This window comes from Athene noctua, chromosome 13, assembly GCF_965140245.1.
Source record: "Athene noctua chromosome 13, bAthNoc1.hap1.1, whole genome shotgun sequence".
NCBI lineage: Eukaryota > Metazoa > Chordata > Aves > Strigiformes > Strigidae > Athene > Athene noctua.
This window is the reverse complement of record NC_134049.1, coordinates 1927629-1951818: the sequence shown is the minus strand read 5'-3', so window position 1 is coordinate 1951818 and position 24190 is coordinate 1927629. Positions and strand designations below refer to the sequence as shown.

Sequence of the window (24190 nt, the reverse complement as noted above, 5' to 3'; positions counted from 1 at the left end):
TTAAATCAGTTAATATTTTAAAAAACACCCTTTGTATTCTGTACAGGATCAGTTACTCCTTGTGTGCACAATAATGATCCATTCTCCTGTTTGAATCCCGGTAAACAAATGACTGAGTCCTACTGTCTAGGTATTAATTGGGAGCATACAAAATACTTTTAAGGGAAAACAGAGTGATGTGCTTCTTATTATCTGGAGCATCCTTAAAGAATCGTGGAATGATAATAATTATCAATCTATTTAGCAGATTCGTTACTAAAACCCATCAGGTGTTGATGAAAGCAACGCTGAAAGAAATAGCTATACAATTGTTCGGGTCATGTCAGGCTGATAAATAAAAGGTGAGGTGAAACGTGGCCCTAGCAAGCACCAGACACTATCTCACACTGTTATCCTTGTGGCCACTGGTGCACCTGCCAGCTCTCACGCTGCACTGCATGTGCTGTTTCTGTGAGCAAGGTTTCTCAATAAGCCTCTTTTACTCTCTCTGAGAAGCAGAGGGGCTGCCTTCTACGCAGGAGGGCTGGGGCTGTTGCAGCGAATGCTGCATTCGGAAGCAGTGACAGGAGGAACGGCAACGGGTGAAGTTACCAGCACAGAAACCACCAGGATGATTCCTGTGCTCTCATGTTGATACTGTATTTGAGCATGAGTAGGACGCTGGCTCCCCTTCTGCTATCACAGAGGAGAAATAAAGCTGAGCTGCAGAATGAATTAGTAGCTAACAACATGATTACTCTTAGCTGTTAGCACAAGTTGTAGGAGGGGGGGGGGAAAAAAGGGAGAGGGAGGGAAAAAAAATCCTGTTTAATGCTGCCTAGGGAATACGGTGGAATTTCGAAGAGATACCGTTGCGGACTGACAGCGTGCCTGATTGCACTTGAGTTGAATTACTGAGAAGCAGCCCCGCGTTGTATTGTACCATTTTTAAGGCTGAAGGAAGAACAGCAAAATAGTAATGGAGTTGTGTACAGTATTTCTGCATAAATGGAAAATAATATAAAGATGGTGGTATGTAATTTCTGTTTTATTTTTAAGAAGAATATAATCCAGGTATGTATCCTCTTTGTATTTTTGTATCTAGTCTACGTACATTTTTTGGTTTCCTTTGTTTCCTTTCCTTATTTTCATTCTGAATGTACCTCCCACTGTTCTAGCTAATGCAATGCATTGATTTGTAACTGATTTGCTTTCTAATGCTATAACGTTGATGAGACTGTCTGAGCTCGTGGGCTTAAGAATCAACACTTTGTTGAAAAGTGGGGGGTTTATTTTGTAATATTGCTAAGTTGACAATGTAAGTTGAGTGAGATGGTGTAGTATTTGATTTCACAATGAGTTGGAACATTTTAATCAGTATAAAAAGGTAAATAAAATCATGTAGATACATGAGGAAAATATACTATGTTTTGCTTATTGTCTGCCAGTAGTTTTTTCCTAGTTCATGATAGGATTAGTAATAAATTGAGCTTTATGGATGCTTATGTATTTCTGGGTCTTGATTAATCTTCAAGATGAACAAACACCCTGTAGCTTTCTTTTGAAGAGGCAGCTTGCCTAGAATACATGCTTGATTCTGTTCCACAGCTAAACCTCTGTGTAAGAATACCCTCTCTCATGTACCTCCCCCAGTCCACAACCTAAAACACCCCCATAGCTATTTAATACATTTTTGTCCATCCTTTTAGGCTCAGGGAGATAACATTAGTGTTTTGCCTTCTGCAATTCCAGAGGCCAAGTGATAGTAGCTGAAACTAATTTCTTACTATGAGATTGATGGTTCATTTTGCTTTAAGAAGAACTATTATGCAGATACAGAAATCTGACTGTATGTGTTAACCCCCAACTTTCTTTAGGCATCTGGGTCCTATTACCTTTTTTTGTCTTATTAATAATATTTTCTTTCAACTGACTATTGATATTATGTAATGAGTTAAATAGAACATAAAGCTATGTGCCCTTAAACTAAGGACACAAATAGTTGTCATATAATGGGCACGTCTTATAAAAAATAGATTTAAGACATTAAAAATAATTCTGATTTGATTATTCAGTAGTCCTTAAGTCTCTTAAAACATTCTGTTGCATTTCTAATCTGAATGCAGCCCAGTTTTAAGATTATTTTTTTTTTTTTTTATAACACATTGATACAAAAAGGGTTAATATCAGTTCCAGCATCTTAATAATGATGTTAATCCTTGGCTGACAGGAATTCTTGTGCCTTAAAAGCATTCATTGGTATGACATTATTTAATTGTTTTCTGATGTGAAAATAATCATAAAGTTGTACATATTTTTCACAGAGTCGGTGATATAATCTCATTTTCTGAACAAAGCTGTTGGTGATTATATAAAATAGATGCCTTTATTTAGTGTAATACACAAATATGATTTGGCAATTGAAAATTTAAGGTTACTTGTTATATTTGAGTGTTCTAAAACCAAGTGCTACTTCTTACCATATAAATCAACATACTGAGAAAAGTGTTGAGAGAATGCTGTGAAGTCTAAAAGCATTAAGAGCAAAAAGTAGTATTTAAGGCTAAACCATCTTTTATTTATCATAAATTACTTTTGTAAATGATATTATGACAGAAATTATGCTTAACCATCATCTCCAAGACCTTTAATGTAGAAAGAAGTCATGATGTAATATAAATGAGGGTTTTTTTCAATGGAATTTTCACAGCCTGGAGAGAGTTGTATAAAGGTTTTCTGTCACTATACCATTTGCTTGATCCTGCAGTGATGTCAGCACAACATTATCATCATAACTATATCTTGCTGTGGAAACACTTAGGAAATCACAGGTGAAGTGCTGGGATTCCAGAGTATTACCAAGGAGCAGAAAACTGATAGCTCAGAATATCTCTCAATTCATTGAAGTATCAAGGAAGACTGAAAATTCCAAATTTTCTTTTTACTGTAATGTTGTGAAAATCTAGGAGGAATGAAGTAGAATACTAGATTCTGTCTTGTGAGACCATTACAGTAAAACAGAAGCTCTGAAGCATAAAAATTCTTTGGCATCTAAGAAGGTTCTTGTACAGGTTTTGTTTTTCTCATCTGTGTCATTCAATTAGGTTGATAGCTCTGAAGCAGATTTTCTTACTTCCAGGTGGAAATCTAAGTATCACTCCATAGTTGTCAGTATATTGAAGCGAAGAAGGCAGAGAATTTTTTCTTATAAAATTTTTGCGTCAAATTTAGAATTATGTTTAATATCTACTGTTGTCATCAATGAGTGTCGCTTCGGATGTTTAGCAAACACAGCTCCTAGCTGTGTGTGCCTACTCATCCTAGTGTGTGTTGCTGTCAGCAGTAGTTGTAGTGGTTTGTGCTTGTGGCATTTTTCAAATGTAAATGTCACAGATGATTGCTACCATTTACCAAATGGAAACCTCTTTATCAAAACCTGTCCATTTCATACTTTTGTGTTCTAAAAAATTAATAGAATTATTAGTTAACTACGTTTCGGAAGATATTTTAAACCTCTTTGTGGGGGAAGGATGGAACCTAGAGAGATTACAAGTAACATTTTGCCCATTTAAATTTGGTGCCTTAATCTAAACATTTCACAGAGAATATTTGTATGTAGTTAAAAAACAAAGTCACCCCAAAAACCAAAGCCACAGCTCTCTATTATCTCTGTGTTATATAGATGATGTCGTGCACGCGTGGCCACAAACTCCATGGTGGTTTCTGTCCAGAGGAGATTTAATTCAGGGCAGAGAGCTGCCCATCCCAAGGCTCAGGCCAGTACAGTCAGATGATTAAAATACTATACCTGGAAGAAAATGGAGGGATTTTTATGTATCTTCTGATGGATTTATTATAGAGACTGTTTAAAGTTGCTGAAAAATTTGAAAGGTTAGTATTACATAGGAGTTTGAATGTACACTTAGTATGCTGTAAATGTCTCTTCTACGTATGTGTTATGCTTCAGTGTAAATTAAATCACTTGGGCTCTCAGGGCATAATGCTCTAAAAAAACCTCCTTCTTAAAAACAGACAGAATTCAGGACAGAGCTGAGATTTGGTCAAATGCATGTTGATTCTTTCTATTTTTTTTAAGGCATTAAATAGGTTCTGATTATTCACTACTCTATCCAGTAAATCTTTTGTACGTTTGTGGCAGTCTGACATAATAGCATGCATGTAATAGTCTAACTCATACTCAGAATCTAATATGCCTGGTACTGACTTAGTAATACAATTATCCCCATATTGTCAGCAAATAACTGTTCCCTCTCTGGGGTTTCCATTCCTTTTGGAGCCTGCTTTTAAAGAGGAATGGACTATTAAGTGGAATTATCTCCAAATCTTAGCAGCTTTCGAAGTGAGAATATTGACTGAAAATAAGTGTATGTAGGACAACATATATGTACAGCTATAGAAGGAGGGGAAAAGGACTCTTGGGTTCACTATTGCCACCTTCTTTATACACTACATTCTCTTCTTCTTTTCATTTAAAAAGTTGAGGAAATAACTAGAAACAATAAGGAAAGAAAGGTTACTACATTTAGCCAAATAGTATTGAAGCTGTGTTCCAAATCATCTGCAGTCTCTTAACTATTGTTAAGTGCATTAATATATTCAAATGCACTATACTAAGCTCTCCAAATGGAGCACATTTTAACTTTAGGAATCTGTTCAATAGACTTTTACATTTAAGTATTAATCTACTATATTGGGCAAATCTCTTCCTTTTATTTTTAGTTCTAGTCAAGGCCATTGTCCTTTAAGGATAATTGTTTCAAACATATTTTTTATATTTTTAATATAAATACCGTGCTAGATTTGTTTCTAAAGAAATAAAGTGTGTTCTATATGTCTTCAACAATTTTTAGTAGTTCATAAATAATTGGCAACTTTAGCCTCACAGCTGCTGTAACAAGACTTCTCAGAGAAAAATTAATGTTACAAATACACATAAAGGTGTAGAGGATAGTGTAACTAAAAAAAGGGAGAAAAATTATTGCAGAATAAGTGTTTATTTTTTTCAACTCATGTCTGTCTTCAACAGTAGCTGAGGAAAAAAATCTTTGCACAAAAATCCTCTTTTTTCACAGTGTGATAGCAGTAGGGGAGCAGTGGAGATGACTTTTCTCTCTAGAACTCATCCTAGCTAGCTGGGAATTTACATTTTCTTCAAAGCTGTCCTGAAGACAGTATGCATCTGTATATTACACAGTAGTTTAATGGCAAATAACTGTTAAACCGCTGAGTTAACTCACTAATATGCAAAGTTCTACATGTGGTTTCTGTTCCAGATGCTGCTCTAAATCACAGTGAGCCCAGCCAGTGTTAAGCATGTGCAGCTATCTGTTGTCATCCTTCAACTCGCTGAAGTTGTATGCTGAAAGAACTAACGAGTCAAGTGACAGCTGTGACTGACCAGTCTTGCATTGTGACTGTGAAAGTTTCCAGTGGGATTCCATAGTGTCCTTGCTGAGTATATGTGCAGGCTCTCCAGGAGAGCAGCATGCCCTGGGGGTTAAGGCAGTAAGCAGATTGTAGTCGCTTTAGACGGGTTTGAAACAGCAGTTTGGTGGTTAGTTGTATTGATAACATTCCCCGTAAATAGAAAGACAACATGTTTAATGGTGGTTGGATACATTACTAGCAGGATCCGTAAAGAAATATCACCAGTTAAATAAGCAGATAGAGGGAAGTTTCCAAAGTATAGGGATGGACAATAGGAACAGCATTCTAGTCGAAAGGAGAGAGTGCTGATAGCGTTCCATGTGAACGTTGAGGGGGGTGGTAGGATAGAGCAAAACTCTGCAGGTGAAGACCTGAGGAATTCCTGGAACAAAGAGTAGCTAAGAGACACAGAACTTCTTCCTTGCTGCTGTCCCTGGCTTGGTCAGGGTCTACAGGCAGCTCTTCTGTGTAGATGAGAACCACGTTACCTTGAAAGACTCACCAATAACCCAGATTAAAAATGGCAGCATTAAAGAATACTAGGAAAAATTAATAATATAAAGGAGCAGGTAATTGTTTCAAATTAAGTTCATCTGAATTAGGTCATCTGAGCTTGTCCGTGTAATGCTACCGCTATAGCAAACCAGTGAAGCAGTCTGGAGTACAGGCACTTAGGCTTGTCTAAAGAAAGGTAGCATAGGTTTTGCCCAACAGACATACGCTGATGGTAAGTACAGTTATGTCAGGATAACCTTGTTCCCAGGCGACTGTGAGACTAGGGAAAGACCGTATTTGAGAAATCTATAGATCTGAATTCTAGTTGTTCTGTTACTGATTGCTTATGTTCCTGATAGTAAGAGATCCTCTCTTAGCCTCAGTTTCTGAGGCTGCAAAGTGGATTGTTTACATTTTGTGTATCACCAATAGATGTTTCTGCCTGTAGCCAGTAGTGACTGCTTTGGTGGGAATGCAGAATGGTATTGCTGCAGAAAAAGATGGTTTGGTTTTGTTTTGCTTTCCCCTGCTGTCTTGGTGTCATGAATGCACAGCTGCCGTGTGCCTTTTTATAGAGGGAGACTGCATTTTAGTCCCATCTTCTTCCCTGTCCCCTTCCAGCACACACAGGCCCCCTGTAGTTGATTAATGGTGTAAAGGTTAAGCAGGGCTGTGGTTCTGTCTGTTTCTTGCCCGTTTGAGGGGACAGTCTGCATCCACAAAGCTACCTCTGAATGGAGAGGGCTGCTGCTCTGCAGCTTCATTTACTGGGATCTGAACAGGAGTTCAACAGTGACCTAGCTATTCTTTTTTAATATTGCATTCTTTTTTTTTAAGATGTTTCAATTTTTCTTCCTTTATCAAAACAGAATGCTGCATTTGATAAAATGAAAAAAAAAAATCTATAAGGATCTGCTGTTCAGACATGTAACTAAAATACACTGCTTGTATTGTTTAAAAAGCTATCATTCTTAACCCAGCCCAACCCGCCCCCCACCTACATGACACGTGAGCTTTACACACGATGCTTACAACTGACAAGTTTTATTTTGACAATGCTTTATCAGCAGTATCCTTGAAATCAATCCAGATTACTTGTTCACCATCAAGTGGATTGACAAAAGTCTGCATTCGCACTTGCTATGGGTAAGAAGTTGAAGGAAGCGTCTCTGTGTCCTTTCTTTACGAAGGAACCCATTAACAATTTCTTTTATTCCTTTTCTCACAATCCACAATACTTTTCAGCTTCCTGCTCTATAACCATCTAGTTTTAGTAAAGTCTGTATTTTACTGCTGAAGCATTTCAACTGTATTCCTTACGCTTAGAATGGGTTAACCCCATCTGTGTTGAACTTTATCATATAAATTTAATTAAGTCAATAACCAAGCAGAGTGAAAATAAAAAAAATGGGGTCATGATGGTTTATTGGGAGAACTGGATAAACCCAGAAAAATCACTGAATGACATCTTGTAGCTCATTCAAATAATTGACTTACTCCTATGTGCTTCTTAAAAGACAGTTCCTTATTTCCTAGAGTTTTAACCTACACCAATTTAAAACTGTAAGAAAACCCTATGCAAATCTTTACAAAAATAAATGGATGAGACCTATAATGACTTAAAATTGATTCCATGTGTAGATATACCATTTTAGAAAATGAGTATTTGACAGAGAAATAGTAGACTGTGAACTGATGAACAGATCAGATGACAGTATAGCTGCGACGGAATGGAACTCGCATGAGAGAACATAAATCTGCTCCATTTAGCAGATCTTTGTGTGTTTGTAACAGCACAGCTTTTAATTTATTATGGTCTTGTCAGAAACTGGGCTCAAATAAATTGAGTTCTGAATTAGCAGCTATTTATAATACTTTCAATTATCTCCGATAAAAAGCATAGGTTAGGCATTGGATAAAACACATATATGGCTGGCTATGAGATCAAGATTCTTCTACAGAGAATTAAACCTTATTTAAAATGAATAAAAATGTTCCAGATCCCAATGATAATTTCATTATTTCTTGATGTTTTGTAGGCTGAGCCAGTAAACAAGCCTTCTAGCTCATTTATACATTGTTGGTTTGAAGTCTTTTCAATGAGAAGAATGTCCAAGTCATCTGAATGAGGTTTCTGTAAGAGGGCACTTAAAAAGCTGTGGTTGTGTGGGCAGAGAAGGCGGGCAGCCACACTTCAAATCTTGTTCAATAAGTGGTTACAGATATTCAGTGTAAGAGCTGAACGGTAACAAGTGTTTCTGCATCTAGAAACATGCCTTTGATATTGAAAAGTGTCCCAGGATGGTTCCTTCCTCTACTAATATTATGTGAAAACAAGGCAGCCTTGGCTCTAGCAAGAGCTTTGTGATATTCTGAGAGATGCCATTTGCGTGCCTTGAACATTGCATGCAGTCTCATTGAGCATTCCTTTGCTTGCAAACATCGCTTGCTCTTAATTCTCTCAATACTCTGACTTCAGGCATAAGCCTGGAAGTAAAAAGTCACAAGAGCTGTGCTGATGCATATGTGTTAAAAATGTCATTAATGTCCCACAAATATTTCATCTTTTATAAAATAATAGGCAGCAACTTTGAGGAGGGTGAAGAACATTGCCTATTCTTGTTCTGCTTGCTCTTGGGCTGCATCCCAGTTTTGTTTTAAGTGGAAAAGAAAAGTCTGTTTACATCCTCTCTTCCAGGATGCCAGAAGCCAACCAGGTTTTTACCAGCTTTGTTTGGGCTCTGTTCAGCATAGTGCATTTTCTTGGTGCAGTATGAATCAGTACTCGGTGTTTATTATTGATTGTAACCAGAGTATAATAGTAAGGTCGGTGAAGACAAACTCTGTAATGAAAAGACCAGGTTTCGAGGTGTGTGAGCAGATGGCATTTTTTCACACAGTGCCATGCTGTTTGCAGACAAGGAGCACAGTCCATGTCCTTTATTCCTCTCAAGACACCACAGAGCAAATTTTAACCCTTCATATACCCTGTAGCTAAATCAACTTCTTACTCTGCCAAAGAATTTTTAGCTCGTTTAGAATCGGAACTTGTCATTTTAATAACTACTTCTTTGCTGGATTTTTTGAGCTATTTGACTTGGTTTTATTCTGTAGCTATGAGACTGAGGTGAATGATATGCTGTATGAAACAGTACAGTTATATGTTTAAAATGCATTGACTACATATCTATGGAACACAAGCTTTTGTTTTATGGAATAGAATCTTCCAGATACCGCATGAAATCTTTCCTTACTCTTCCATATTTTAGATCAAATCGTTTTCTGGTTGTAATGGCAGCTGGTTTTGTCCTGAGACTTATAAATAATATTTGTTTCTTTCTTTTCCTCTCATTTGTGTGTTCTCTTTCCTCTCATGTCGTTTTGTTGTGGTTTGTTTTTTTTTTTTTCTGTGACCAGAACAATGTAAAACTTAGTAACCTGAATGAGAATGTTCCATCAGTTGTCATTATGATTTTCTGTTGTTTTCTGTAGGTTTTTTTTTCTTCTTAAAGAAGAGAAACCAAGAAGGTATGCCCACTTTAAGTCCTGGCTTACCGTAACATATGTTACAGTCTGGTATTAAAAAAAAAAAAGCACCTATTTCTCAAACCATAGTCATGTGCATGATTCAATCTCAAGATAGAAGAGTACTTCATTGATACAATACCGATTTGTTGTGCAAAATCCTACCTTGCTCTAAAGATGAACTGAAAGAGACCTTTCTGCTTCTATTTTACTAGCTAGTAACAATTTGTTCCCCTGTCGGTTTTTTGACCACTGCAGTATATCATATGGATCTAAATTGAAACGTCATTACTATGGAAAAAAAGCAGACAGCATTAGTACCAAATATCTCGGTTAAAGTCAGGGAATTAAACGGGACAAAGAAGCCTGTAAATAAGTATTTCTTATTCATTTATGTTAAAAAAGTTGCCTAGAACTGCTTTCAGCTTCAGTTGTTCATGAAAAATTCTACTCGGACAATTAAGGGGAAAGTATAAACAAATACTTAACTCCTCCATGTTTCTGTTGTAACCCAGTTAAAACAACATCAATATTATTGAATAAGTTTGTTTGGCAGCCATTGTAATGTCATTCCCTCCTTTTTAGACACTTCAAGAAGTCATGTGCAACAGAGTGAGATTTTGCAAGAGATAGAAAACCCCTTCAGGATTTGGTTTCCAACAAGCAGATGTGTGATTATTTTTTTTTTTTTTTTTTTTTCTTCTGTCAATGCTACTAGAGCATCAGCAGTTTATATATCTATAGTCTCTGATGAAACATATGCTGATGATCCTGTTGGAGATACAAATACTTGTCTGGATCAAAACTTGTGTTTTGTGGAAACAGCTTAATATAAATTACACTCCATGGTTTCTGCCCTTTTCAAGAGCCTGATCTCATCTTACATATATAAGATTTGCAAAGGAATGTTTACAAAGAAATCGGGAAATAGTACAAAAAGGAAAGAGAGTTGTCAGAGCAAAAAGGAACAAGACTTAACTCAGATTGGACAAACAAAGAATCCAAAATTTTCAAATACTTTAAAAAGCACTGTTAAAAAGATTGCCAAGTGCCCATCTGCTCGCAACTTATCAACTGAAGAAGAGGAAAATAATAGAGAATTTTCACTGTCTCCAACATTCAGTTACAGAGTTGCAATTGCCAATGGACTGCAAAAGCATATTTTTGTAACAAAAAGTAGTAATAATGAAGATATAGTTCCAGATCTGTCTTCAAATGATAGTTCTTATTCTGAGTCGTTAAGTGAAGTAAAAAGTAATAGCAAGAAGACCGAATACTTATCACACACAATGCCTGTGAGACGCAACAGAAAAAGCTTAAGCAGCCTTGCCCCATCTGATGGAAGCTCAGATGGAGAACGCACTTTACACACACTGAAGCTGGGGGCTTTACGAAAACTAAGGAAATGGAAGAAGAGCCAAGAATGTGTCTCGTCAGACTCTGAACTAAGTACATGGAAAAAAACATGGGGCTTAAGAAGTAAATCTCTGGACAGAACTGGCCGTCACCAGAAATCAAATACTCTTGAACCTGGCTTCAGTTCTACAGGTTGTATTAGTCAAACCCATGATGTTATGGAAATGATCTTTAAAGAACTTCAGGGAATAAGTCAAATTGAAACCGAACTCTCTGAATTAAGAGGTCATGTTAATGCTCTGAAACAATCAATTGATGAAATTTCTAGTAGTGTAGAAGTTGTACAAAATGAAATTGAACAATTGCGAACTGGATTTGTACAGTCCAGAAGAGAAACTCGGGACATACACGACTACATTAAGCAGATAGGCCATCCAGGAAACAAAGCAAGTCTTAGGTTTCTAAATGTGCCTGAAGAGAGGCTTGAAAAAACTGAAAGCGTAGTTTACAAAATATTAATAGATAAAATGGGGTTCTCAGAGGCACAAAGCACTATTAAAATTGAGTTTGCCCAAAGACTGGGGCAACAAAGAGACTGTCCAAATGCAAAGCCCAGGCCCATTCTTGTTTACTTTGAGTCATCACAACAGAGAGATTTGATTTTAAAAAAGTCATATAAACTTAAGGGAACTGGCATTGGAATTTCTACAGATATATTTTCCCATGACATCAAAGACAGAAGAGAAAGAGGACTACCTTCCTCTCAGACATATGAGAGTATGGATATGAAGCTTTTAACTGCAGAGACAAAAACTAAAATACGTGACTGGGAGTCACCTGACAGTGATAAAGATTTGGAATCGGATGTTAATAAGAACAGTTATGCAAAGATATCTAAATCAGCACTTCAAATGAAAACAAGCACTACAAAGGGGAGTATCGAGTCCCCAGATACTAAAGACCTTAACAGAAGTGCTGACATCAGCACCTATTCAGATAGAAGAAATTACGGCAATCAGTCGCCAGAATTTGACAACATGGAAAAGCAATCGAAGACCTATTATTCAGACATGACTCCTCTATGGCACTTACAGAATGACTTTGCAACACCAAAGCTTAGCCGTTCAGAGTCAGATTTCTCAAAATTGTGTCAGTCTTACTCTGAGGATTTTTCTGAAAATCAGTATTTTTGCAGAACAAATGGCAGTTCGCTATTGTCTTCCTCTGATCGAGAACTTTGGCAGCGCAGGCAAGACGATTCTACAGACTGGTATGGCAGTTCCCAGGAACAGGCAGTTGTCCAAGATATGCAAGAGTACCCAGAGCAAATTGAAGTGGAGAATACAGAAACCATTGATAGTGGAGTAAGCAATGGAATAATATGTGCATCTGGAGACAGAAGCCACTATAGTGATTCTCAGCTTTCTTTGCATGACGATTTTTCCCCATGGAAAGACTGGAATCAGTTGGAACAAGGGGCAGATTTGGGCCTAGACTCATCCACACAGGAAGTTTTTGTGTATGACATGAGCAGCCCTTCAGATCAACAGACAGATTTTGGAAAGTGCCAAAGTTCTGATTTCCAGTATGATACTGAGAGCTACGATTTTACCCTTGATGGTACTTCTCCATCGTGCCCAGGCCTTGATAGCGAGTCACAAAGTCAGTGGACTGGTCAATATGATGATTATCAGGAAACAAACTCTCTTTCCTCTTATCAGAATCAAAACAGATTGCCTATGATGTACCGAAGTCAGAGTGAACTACCAAGCGATGACTCGGAAGAAACAGCCCCTAAATCTTGGCACAGCCGATTAAGCATAGACCTTTCTGATAAGACTTTCAGCTTTCCTAAATTTGGATCTACACTTCAGCGTGCTAAATCAGCTTTAGAAGTAGTCTGGAATAAAAGTACACAAAGTTTAAGTGGGTATGAAGACAGTGGTTCATCTTTCATGGGAAGGTTTAGAACTTTATCTCAGTCTACGGCAAATGAATCAAGTACAACGCTCGATTCTGATGTTTATGCTGAACCTTATTGCTACAAAGCAGAGTATGAGGAAGACTTAATTGAGCCACGTGGTGAGAACGAAACAGACTATGTAGAAGTAATGGAACAAGTGCTCGCTAAGCTAGAAAATAGAACTAATAGTAGTGAAACTAGTGAGCAGGTCCAAGAATGTGAATTGGGGCAGCCTTTATATGAAACTTCCTATGCAATGCTAGCAGAGGAGGAATATGCCACACAGCTGGACAGTGTGGTCAGGGGGGAGATGCTGGAAGCTGAAAGTGACCTGGCTGCTGACATAGAAGTAAGGGAAGATGAAAATCAGAACGTCCCAGAGATGCTTACTGAAACTCCAAAGAAAAAAAGAATTCGACCGTCATTTAAAGAAGCTGCTTTAAAAGCGTACAAGAAACAAATGAGCGATTTGGAGGAGAAGATCCTTGCTGGAGGTAATAGTATTTAATTACTGCCTTTAAGTAAAACATTGTTCTTACTAGAGTTGGACGTTAACTTCCGTATGGTACCTGATCCTGCTTCCAGTGGATTTGGTGATAAAAATTCTGCTGAGTCTGCTTTTGTTCATACCGTGAAATAGTCCCATGGATGTCAGAAGGCTAAAATATCACCAGTTAGTTTTGAAGGAATTTTCTGAATGTTTAGTCAAACATATTCGTAAGCAATTGTATTGCTTTAAATTTCAGCAACTTGAAATTAAATTGCATGAGATTTAAATCTTATAAAAAGAACTAAACAGTACACGGTTGTTGGTTTTCCTATAGCTTTATAAATGTATTTACAGGGGTAATCTAGAATGTTCAGATATTACAGTGTTTTAACGGTTTTTAAGGGGTGGTTGGTTCTATATTCATACAGATCAGCAGTGTTTTGCATCCTGTATGCAACCCGTAACTTGTTACGTACTTGTGAGCCTGCAGATCTAAACTGTTGTACTACCAGTACTCCCAGTAAACCCTCAGTCAAATAGCCAGTCCCCAAAAAAGGGAAGAGAAGGGTGTGGAGGAGAGAGAAGAATAAGTGGTAGCATCCATGTGTGAAGATGTCGTGGAAAGGAACTTAACTCACAGAGGGTGTTGACACAGATTTATTCTTGAGATCTCTCTTTATCTCTAAGATCGATTATCTTCTGTATTAATGGACTTCAAAGCAGACAGTCATATACACAACTTTAATACCTCTAGTAATACACGGATATGGTGATTTTTCAATATGAACATACACTGTAATGCTAACACTGTAATACTGAATGTGCATTTAATTGGGAGCACATAATTACTGTAGCTAGCCAGATGGTAATTGTCACCTTGACTGAATCTTTGCTTTCTTTATCTGCCTTGAAAAAATAATCATCTGATACGTTCATTCTAAAGAATTGTGCCTTTAGCCAAAGACTGTTTCTAGTAGTAATGAGCATCCAAAGCCTGAACTACCATGAAATTTCTTTTGTAGGTGGTCAACTACTTTATTATAAAAATAGTCGAGTTGAAACTATGTTACACAAGCAATTCAATATTGCTAATATGAAAGTTTATTTTAAAGTCTGTTTTTACAGTCAGATAATGACACTAGATTGTAGACTTGGCGTTTTGCAGATCTTTTTCTGCAGTACTCTGTTGGATATTAGATGGTGTATGTGAAGAAACAGCTAGCAATAGCTGGTGTTTTCAGGGGTTTATGAGGCATGGGAGAGGGGGACCACAGTCTCTTTACCTGGTCATTGTTGTGTGATGGGAATATAAAGGTCTGAGGATCTAATTAAAGAAAGCACACAGGGAAGACCCAAAATAGTGAAACCCAGATTGGTTCCACTATTTAAAGTCTGTGCATTTATATGTATAATTAGATAACATATGCTGTTAGAAAATGAGAACTAACTTTGATGTTACATTTCATGCAATCAGTTCTATGAATTAAATATATTTGTGTTTTTAACCCAGCAGGTGAAAGACCTCTTTGAGTCTCTTAGTCTATTGACATTTTTTTCTTCTGAATTACTGAAGCATTTATTATACTGTATTTACGGAGAAGCCAGCTGACACTAAGGCCAGTTTATGAAAATGTGTTACTGGTTGTAGTCTCCGGGGCATAAAGTGTCTCCGTGGTTATAAGAGGTGATGTTAGGGCCTCCATCTTCGCTTCCACTGAAATAAAGGAGAAAGGAATACAGCAGGAGGTTAAGGGGAATTTACAGATTAACTGCTACAACACTTCTCAGATTGTTAAACGGTATGCATTGACTCATGAGGAGCAGTTCCGTTTTCTCTTCACTTTGTTTTCCACCCCAGTGAGGAGGACATTGGTTTCAATCAGGGATTCTGCCTCAGCAGCCGCTGGTTTGGTACAAATGTATCTCCAGGTCCTGTTGCATACCTGGCAAGATTTATTAAAAAAGCAGTCTTTCATGTTTTCTATCTAATGGATGAATACCATATTTTACCTTTTTATGTCTGCAGAACACCTAACAATTCTTCAGAATATATTTCCTAGCTGCAGTAGTCTACTCAAAGAATACATGACCTGAAAAATTTCTGCTGCTGAGTGACATTGGGGTCAAATCTTTCTTGATTTTACTTTCAGTGAGCTTGATGACTGATATTATAGAGAGTCTATTCACTGATAATGGAATCCACAGATGGAATTTCCATCCTTGGAGATATTGAAAAGCCATCTGGACATGGTCCCGGGCAGTGCGTGCTGGGTGACCCTGCCTGAGCAGGGTTGTTGGACTAGATGGCCTCCAGAGGGGTCCCTTCCAGCCTCAACTGTTCTGTGAGAAGGAAATACGTTTTTTGAATACTTTGAATGCAGCCTTTGAAGAAGGATGTCTTCTTAATGTCAGTTTGTTCTCCAAGACAAGACATATTTAACTTCTGTTTATTACCTGAATCGCACAGCAGTTTTGATTTAGTATAGGAAACAACATTTTGTAAGTAAATTCTTAAAGGAGTTCTACAAAATACACAAAATGTATGGTTTGTAGCCTCTCCGTTTTCACAGCTTGCCCCCTCCTCTTTATGTGTGGATTCATCCATGTCCAGGGAATACTTAATTTATCATTTAAGCAAATAGTAGTTTGGCATATTATATCTTCCTTTTAATATTTACAGGAGCAGCAATAGCTTTAAAGAACAGCAACTAATACTTGATTTAGGTTTTACATTACTTTTATGAATGGGTCTGTTGGGGTTTTTTGACGCTTACCCCTGTAACTGATTTCACAGTCAACTTCTGATTTCTTATTTGTGGATGGAAAAGTACTAGTTTCACATCAAGTTCCTTGAATTAATCTTCATTATGTAATCAGAACATAACCTATTGTTTAATGAGTTTCATCTCTCCGTGTAGGCAGGAATGGGTAGACAGCAATCTGACCAATCAGAAATATAACCAGATAATGCAGGAGTATTATTTCTCTTATTTAGTACAAAAGAAAGGTTTAGAATGCTATTATTTCCATTCTAGTAGCACTTGAAGTAAGGTCATTGAAACTTTGGCACATAAATAATTCATTAGTGTACAAGAGCCCCATCGGATAGACCTATTCTCAGTCTGTAGCTGGAGAGAAAAAAATACACTATGGGCTGATTGCTTATGTATTATTTATTAGAGTGGTTTTGGAGACATACTGGAATGAAATAGGGTATATGGTTGAGAGGAGATATGAGTGGTACATGAGAGATCCTCGGATTTAAAGTTTCATAAGGACATTAGAGGCATTGTAATGATGCATGTACGTTACTGGAGGGATTGATGGCTCTTTAAAAAAAAAAAAAAAAACAGAGAAATGCGAGGCAGTGGCTTGTTTCTTTGTACGCTATAATTGAGAATAACTCTTACCCTTTTATTTATAGTTCCAGTCCTCACTGGTTACTTTCTAGCTTTTTTTTCCCCAGTGGCTCCTTTCATTCCATCCCTATCTTGTTATCTTTTACAGATGCCTTAGAATAAGGATCATTCTCTCTCCTGATGAAACCATCACTTTGGATAAGCTTCCAGAGTTGCATGCACTCTTCTGAGTTGTTTTTGGTGATAACACAGACTCTTTCTATGAATAGTAGTTTACGTGCAGTAGCTTCCTGAACTAGTTGATGAAGATCTTACTGATCATTTGGTGACTGATCAGATTTTAAGAAGCTTTTAGTCTGACTTTTCTACCACAGAATAACCTGTAGATTGTTTTTGATGTCAAGACGGGTGAACTCATCTTAATCTATCCAGATATACAGGGGCCAGGGATGGGGGTTGCCTCTTTAACAATGCGGGTCTGTGTTTTTATAGGAAGGGTTGGTATTACCTTTAGGGGGTCTGACTGCAGAACAGAACTTAGAGCTCAGTATCAGTATATTCAGTTGCTTTGTATATGCTTGAAGGAGGAAATGTGATGCTAACATTTGAAAACAAAGAACCTGGTAATGCCTTACCCCATCCCGTGCAGGGGAGAATGGTGAGGGGGGCATTGCCACACTCCCCTTGCAGTGATGTTATTTGGTTCCACACTAAGAAAAGCTGTCCGCTAAATAAGTATATTACTAATGCTTATTTCAAACTCTGTCTGTTCAAATTATGCTCTTTTGACAAAGCATGTATTTTCTTATTTTGACAGCTTTTCTAGCCATTTTATAATAACTATTTGCTGGAACTGCCCAAGTTAACTGTATTTTCCCAAACAGTACAGGCCTCAGAAGTTAATCTAACATTGTCTTGTGGTACTCAGGCTTTTGTTTCCTTTATGGTTTAACTCCATCTTGTTTGGTTTTAATACCCTTGTATAGGTGCACAATTACTAGTAACTAACAACTATAGTTAATAGTATTGTACCAGTTCTGTTATGTGAATATGTCTTGGATTGGACTTGAAAAGATCAAGATGAAAATCAATTGATGTGGTATTGTTCAGTAAATGACTCGGTGATTTTAGAGCCATTCAGGTGGAAACAGGATAAATAAAACTATTACCTTGGTCACAGCAGTTGCATATTGGTTGCTGGTGACTGTAATGGGGAAATGAGCTTGTCAGAAGATAAATTGCTTTTAATGATAGATTAAGAGTTCTCCTACACTCAATCTACATTAGGTGTCTTGAGAAGTGGGCTTTAAGAAAGGACCACTATAGAAAGAGAAATGACAAGTAGATGTATATTCTTATTTCTTAATTGCTTGAGGTAACTATGTTGACTGATTGAAATATCGTGAATTGTGTTTGGGTTCGCAGAGGGTTTTTTTCTTTAAAATAAAGCTCCTTCTTAGGCTGCTGGTGCAGATTGGGTAAGGGAAGGCTGTCTAGTCAGATGGCAGAGTTCTAGTTTAGTGTATAAAATACTACAGCAATTAATAAAAGTAGAACATGCAGGTATTATGCTAAACTGAGCTACTAATTCCTTCCATGACCAGTAGTAACAGCTGATGGCAGTCAGTCTGGTTCATACCACGGTATAAGATGTTGTTAAGTCATCCTTCCTTTTTTTAATCAGTCTACCATTGTCAAAACAAAAGTTTGTCATCTTGCAGAAATTCTTCAAAATCTATAACCCCTCCGTTGTCATTACCACCTTATTTCTTCAAGTATTTTGCTGTTAATTAAATACAAACTGAAATTTATAGTTATTCTTTAGTGAATAATGGTGTTGTGGCACTATGGAAAGCTTAGGTGTAATTAAATCTAAATAAGTTGTCTTGAACTCATGCGGCTTTTAAGTTGATTTAGTTTTGACATACTTCGTATGGTTTAGGTGTACTTCACTGTAAGCACTCCCCAGAAGCCCCCACCAGAGGGTGTGCAGCAGAGTTGTGGCTACACTTTTAAGTTTCCTCTGAGTTCAGCATCACCTTGTACAAAATAATGAAACTTTTTTTTAATGTGATCTCTTTGAGATGCTTTTCCTTCACTTAGCCCAAGGGTATTACTCATCTTTCTAATCTCAGGCATAGTCTAACAGAAAAAAAAAAATAGTTAATGGATGAGTATACTGCAAATAGTCCTTGCATCGTTGTAGAATAGCCCAGGCAGGAACAATATTAGTTAATAAAAGTTAACAGCAATACCAAGCCTCAAATGTTCTCTTCTGTTTCAAAATATCGAAACCACAGTATTCAGTGATACAAGGTTTTGTTTGTATTCTACCGTATCCTTAATAGATGGGGTTTGGGGGTTTTTTAACCTGGAGTGACAAAAGACTTCATTAATATTAGGGCTGATTGTGTGTGCTGTGTGGCTGATACAGCTGATCTGCAATGTTTAAAAAAAAAAAAAAACTTATATGAGGTATAAAGAGTTGGATTTGGGGACATAACTTTTCAACTGAAGTTGCTTCGTCTATTGCTTTTCTCTTCATGTGTTAATAATTTGAACAGGTAGATTACAGAGGCTTTTCCTCCGTGTGAATTCCATATTCACATCTGAAGACGGTGGCAAGGGAACAGATGTATTGTGTAAACAGGCTGAGGAAGAAATGGATACCCTTGTTATACGCTTGAATAGATGTGTGGTACTGAGGAAAACAAGACTTACTGCCAGCTAAGGATTCTATAAATTTAGTTTTAAATAATATTTAGTTAAATATTATTTAATTATTTAATTTTTATTATTTTAACTAATAGTTTTTCCAACTGCCTTTTTTTTCTTTCCAAATTTCATGCTTGTGCCTGACTTTTGGTCAGGTAAAGACAGTGATGGATATCTTTAACTTTGGGGGGCGGAGGGGGGGATAAGGAGCTGAAGTAGGAGGAAACTAAATACATTTTCAGATGATGTAGGTGGGAATTGAGAAATACAGTATATTCCTGCACACAATCTGCTTAGCTAAAATTCTAGAAAATCCTTTTTCCTTTATTGTATGTATGTACACTCTAGAAATCTTCCAGTAATATTACAGGAAGTAAAATAGCATTCTATCAAATTATTAACTCCATGAATTCAGTCAAGATGATGTGGATGAACCAATAGATAAAGATTTGAATGAGTCTGTGTTGCATATGCTTGTTTCATGCACACAAGAGTCTGTGTATTTTTTTTCTTGCCTCTGGTTTTGCTTTAGAGCCAGACATAAGTCTTTATACCCTTCCCTTCCTGCTTCTTGTCTGCCCTTTCATGGGAAAAAGGAGTATCAGAAAATGAAAACAGTAAATGGTTGTCCATTCAGCTTGAGATTAGTAGAATTGTGGAAAGGTTGCTTTAGAAAAATTACATGAGGAAATCTAATCAGTTAATGATAAAGATGATACATCCATATTTTGTCTGGGGAGACAGAACGAGTAGTTACACTGACCACCTTCATGAAAGGATGATCTGCATCAGTGGCTTGCTGCTGCTACGTGTTCAGTCCTTTGAAAGAACTATTAGAATAAAGAAAATTGTACTGAGAGCAGTGATCATCGTTTTAGAGACTTTTGCCATTCAAGTAAAAGCAAACCCCTCTTAACAAGAAGTTATGTTTTTTCCAAGATCTGTTAAAAAGATAATCCAAGTTTTAGAAACCGTAAGTGAAAGAATTATTTTTAAAATGGTTTAATATGTCTTTCAGAAAGCTTAATAGTGTTCTTATGGCTGATTGTATTCTAATTCTTCAGTTACAAGCTTCATGTTTATCGGAAAAAATTAGATTGTAATATTGCATCTCTTTAAAAAAAGGGTAGTAACCAAAAAAAATGAATATCAGCAGTTTAATTTAGCATAGTAACTCTTACTGAATCAGTGTGCATTACATCAGGAAAACGTGTCACAAATACACTTGCATAACAGTCTGGGAATCCAAAACCCCTCTATTGTTATCAGATGCCCTTTAGCTGGAATAGCTATACTTATTCTTCAATAATTTTTAAAAATAATTTTTAAAAACCTTTTAAAAAAACCCAAACAAACCAAAGCAAAAAAAAAAAAAAAAATCCCAAAATACAAACCCCCCCATGTCCTTATCAGCAAGGTTTAGCAGAAATCATCCAAATTTTGGCTGTTTATTAAAAGCAAGCAAACAAAAACCCTGCAAAACAAACCACCCCAAACTATTTGTGTTTAGAGAATGACTTCCTTTTTTAGGAAAAGTAATTCATTAAAACTGCCAGTTTCCCTCATAAAAGAAGAAAGTCTTTACTACTCATATTACAAGAACAGAAAACTATTTAACACTATTTTCACTGTCTTTAGAATTAATGTATATTGATTAATATTCATGCAATTTGCTTGCCCTTTTTGTGCTTAAACAGATTTAAAATAAATTTACTAGAGCTAAGAGAAAACCTGAGCGTCAATGTCAGTTCCAAGGGCTTATTTATACTCATTCTGCTGTGGGAATGAACGTGAATTGGTAGTTTACCACCAAGATTAAGAAATATTTTCTAATTCTATTTCTAAAACATTTAAGCCTTTTCTTTAGATCATATTTTAGAAGCAGAAATAACACTGCATCATTTTATAATGCAGCTTCGGGGTAAAAGGAATCTTGTTAAAGCAACTGACTGAAAAAAAATATCTAGACATGCATTTAAAAAATGTAATGGCTTGGAAAACATGAGTTCATAATTACGCACAAATCTTCCTCTAATCTATTGGAGAAGGAGGATATTACAATAAAGTGTGAAACCAAGGAGATTCTGTTTTGTTGCCCAAGTGCAATTGTGACTACTTCTATGGGACTGGTGCCAGGCTGTTCCGTTATGCACGTTTCCCAGGTGGTCAGTGGAGCATCTACACAGTTGTGTCTCCCTGGGACTCCTAATAGAAGAAAATATCGTACATCATGGAATGCTTTGGGTTGGAAGGGACCTTAAAGATCATCCAGTCCCACCCCCTGCCCCGGGCAGGGCCACCTTCCACCAGCCCAGGTTGCCCAAAGCCCCGTCCAACCCGGCCTTGAACCCTGCCAGGGAGGGGGCAGCCACAGCTTCTCTGGGCAACCTGGGCCAGGGCCTCACCCCCTCACAGGGAAGGATTTCTTCTTACAGCTAATGTGAATCTACCCTCTTCCAGTTTAAAACCGTTACCCCATGTCCTGCCCGACGCCCCCTGACAGAGTCCCTCGCCACCCTTCCCGTAGGGCCTCACCCAGTTCCTGCTGATGTAAAATTATTGTTGAAACCAATGAAACCTTGATAACCATGGGATTTGCCTCCTTGATCAGGGGAGAGTATTCTGAAGTTAGCTTGCGTGATTTGAAGTTTTTGGTAAACCTGAAAATAAAGACACGATTGATTGATATATAAATAACTCTAGCAAAGAACAAAGCATACCTACAGACACCTGCACTTTTATATTGTTTCATGCTTTCCATTTTTGTGAGAGTTTTCTTCTGCACTTGCCTCAGGTAAAACTCTTACTCCACTGAAAATTTTACTGATTTTCAGTTAAAACCTATGTAAAGAGGTTTTCCAGGTAGCCCATGTCTTCTGATTGTGTTGCTGGTAGAGCTGTTTATTGATGCTATGATAAAGAATATGATGTGTATAAAGATACAAGTTAACTAGAAAAAAGTTAAAGCCTTGTTGAACACAGAAAAGGCTTTAATCTGCTTTCCCTAAAGTAGTGGTGAAGAGCAAGTTACTGAGCGATGTAGTTTCTCTGGAGTTGGCTACTGAAACTAGTTGGACTTGTTTAAGGAATCTCAGAGATGTGATGTGGCAAAATATTTTTTTTTCTCTCTGATTCTTCTTTTTGAGAAACGAGGTTTCTTGATGATAGGCCAAACAGCAGGAAGTGATTTGTCAGTGCTATCTCAGCTTCATAAACTCTGCACAGCTCTAGGTATCACCAGTGTAACTGCAGCCTCACCACAGGAACTCTTGTCCATCAGCTGCATATATACCAAGATGGAGAAATGAGAGATATGATGAACTTATTATCAAATGTAAAATAAACCAGGAGAGAAGAATATGTGTAAAATGGATGAGTAAGAGAAAAAGATTTAAAACTGCTTTTTGACACCACCAGAAATTAAGAAGCATTAGTATCATACCGTGTTCTGTAAGCAAATAGTTCTCTTGATAGTCAATAATTTATTCTTTTAAAGGTAAGTTTCAGAAGTTGCTAGAAGTATCCAGTAGCTGTTGAAAGAAAGTAGAAAACAAGAGCCATTAGAAGTCTAATGGGACTCAATTTCTAAACACCAGAGATGTTTTTAATCCATGTCCTCTTGTTTCAGAGTTGCAGACCAGTTTATTAATAAAGGCACAAATGCAGTTTTTATCTTTACCAAGCTGACATCTTGTTTTGGCTGTCAATGTATCTACTAGTAGTACTTCTACATCACTGCTAGTAAAGTGCTAGGAGCAATTTTTCTATTTCTCCTGTCAACCAAGCTTTAGTCTAGTTTGACCTTTTCTTTGTCAGACAGGCATCACTCATCTCTTAAGATGTACTAGCTTTAATATTATCTTTCAGGCATTATATAGTATATCTTCCTGGAATATGCTTCAGCAAGACAACTTCCTCTAGGTTCACATACTGTGATGTCCTGTGCTGTACTACTGGGTACTGCATTTATTATTTTAGCATGTGCTGCTTTTATTTGACCCGAGTTTTCATCCTTTATTTCCCTTTCTTAGCAAAAAATATGAATTACAATGTCCAGCTCAGACTACAAACTCCTCCTGCCTGTACATACTTTACACATGTTATTTCCCTGGAACAGCTGTATTGTTATCTAATTCCAGCAAGTATTATGTCCAAAGGGTTTGCTTCCAGGAATGACGTAATTATCAGTCAGTTTGATGCTCCTGCAACTGTTTTACAGAATTAAAGATTAAAATGGTACTTTGAGAGAATAATGAAGTTCAAATCTTTTTCCAATTTGGTGTTATACAATTATGCACATGTACAACAGTGGAAAATCAAGGCAGTATACATAATAGTATTTTAATCCTAGGGTTTCCTAACAGTTTAGATTTTTACGGCCTTATTAGAGTTCTCATGCTGTGGCGAGGGGGATGGTAAACTACATTTTTGCAGTCATTAAAGAAAGAGAAGTGTATTAGGATAATGCTCTGCTGCTCAGAAAAAAAAAAACGCAAAAGTGAAGTAATGACACAAGACTTGAAGGATGCTTATGACTGGGGGGAGAGTCTTCTGAACCTCTTTGATATAAATATCTCTGCTGACTGATGAGACTGTTGCCCAGTTGTGTTTCGGGTGGTATCATAAGCTACAAAAGCAAAGGTCTGTCTTCACTTCTGTATCTTCCTTGCTAGTTTATCTTTCATGCTGGAAGAATCTGTCTTCTGAGCATCCTCTAGAGATCTTTTTCCTAGGACTTTTGGGCATAGAAACTAGTTATCTTGTATGATGAGTTCCTGTGTTGTGTGGTACATTACAGGTAACAACATTGCCATTAAAACTGGATAAACCAGACCATGTGTTAATTTGAAAAGAGTTGAT

General features: G+C 37.1%; 1 protein-coding gene across 4 annotated transcripts in view; it reads left to right on the top strand.

Annotated features, from left to right (window-relative positions):
- The first annotated feature begins 537 nt into the window (after positions 1-537).
- Positions 538-24190, top strand: part of UNC13C (unc-13 homolog C) — a 152409-nt gene continuing 128756 nt past the window's right edge. For all 4 annotated transcript variants that reach the window (XR_012634452.1, XM_074916653.1, XM_074916652.1 and 1 more), the window contains exons 1-3: positions 538-1053; positions 9415-9450; positions 10033-13260. Coding sequence is in view for 3 of the 4 variants with exons in the window: in XM_074916653.1 (XP_074772754.1) it covers positions 10293-13260 (2968 nt within the window). In the remaining variant the exon portion in view is untranslated. The remainder of the gene's footprint in view (positions 1054-9414; positions 9451-10032; positions 13261-24190) is intronic.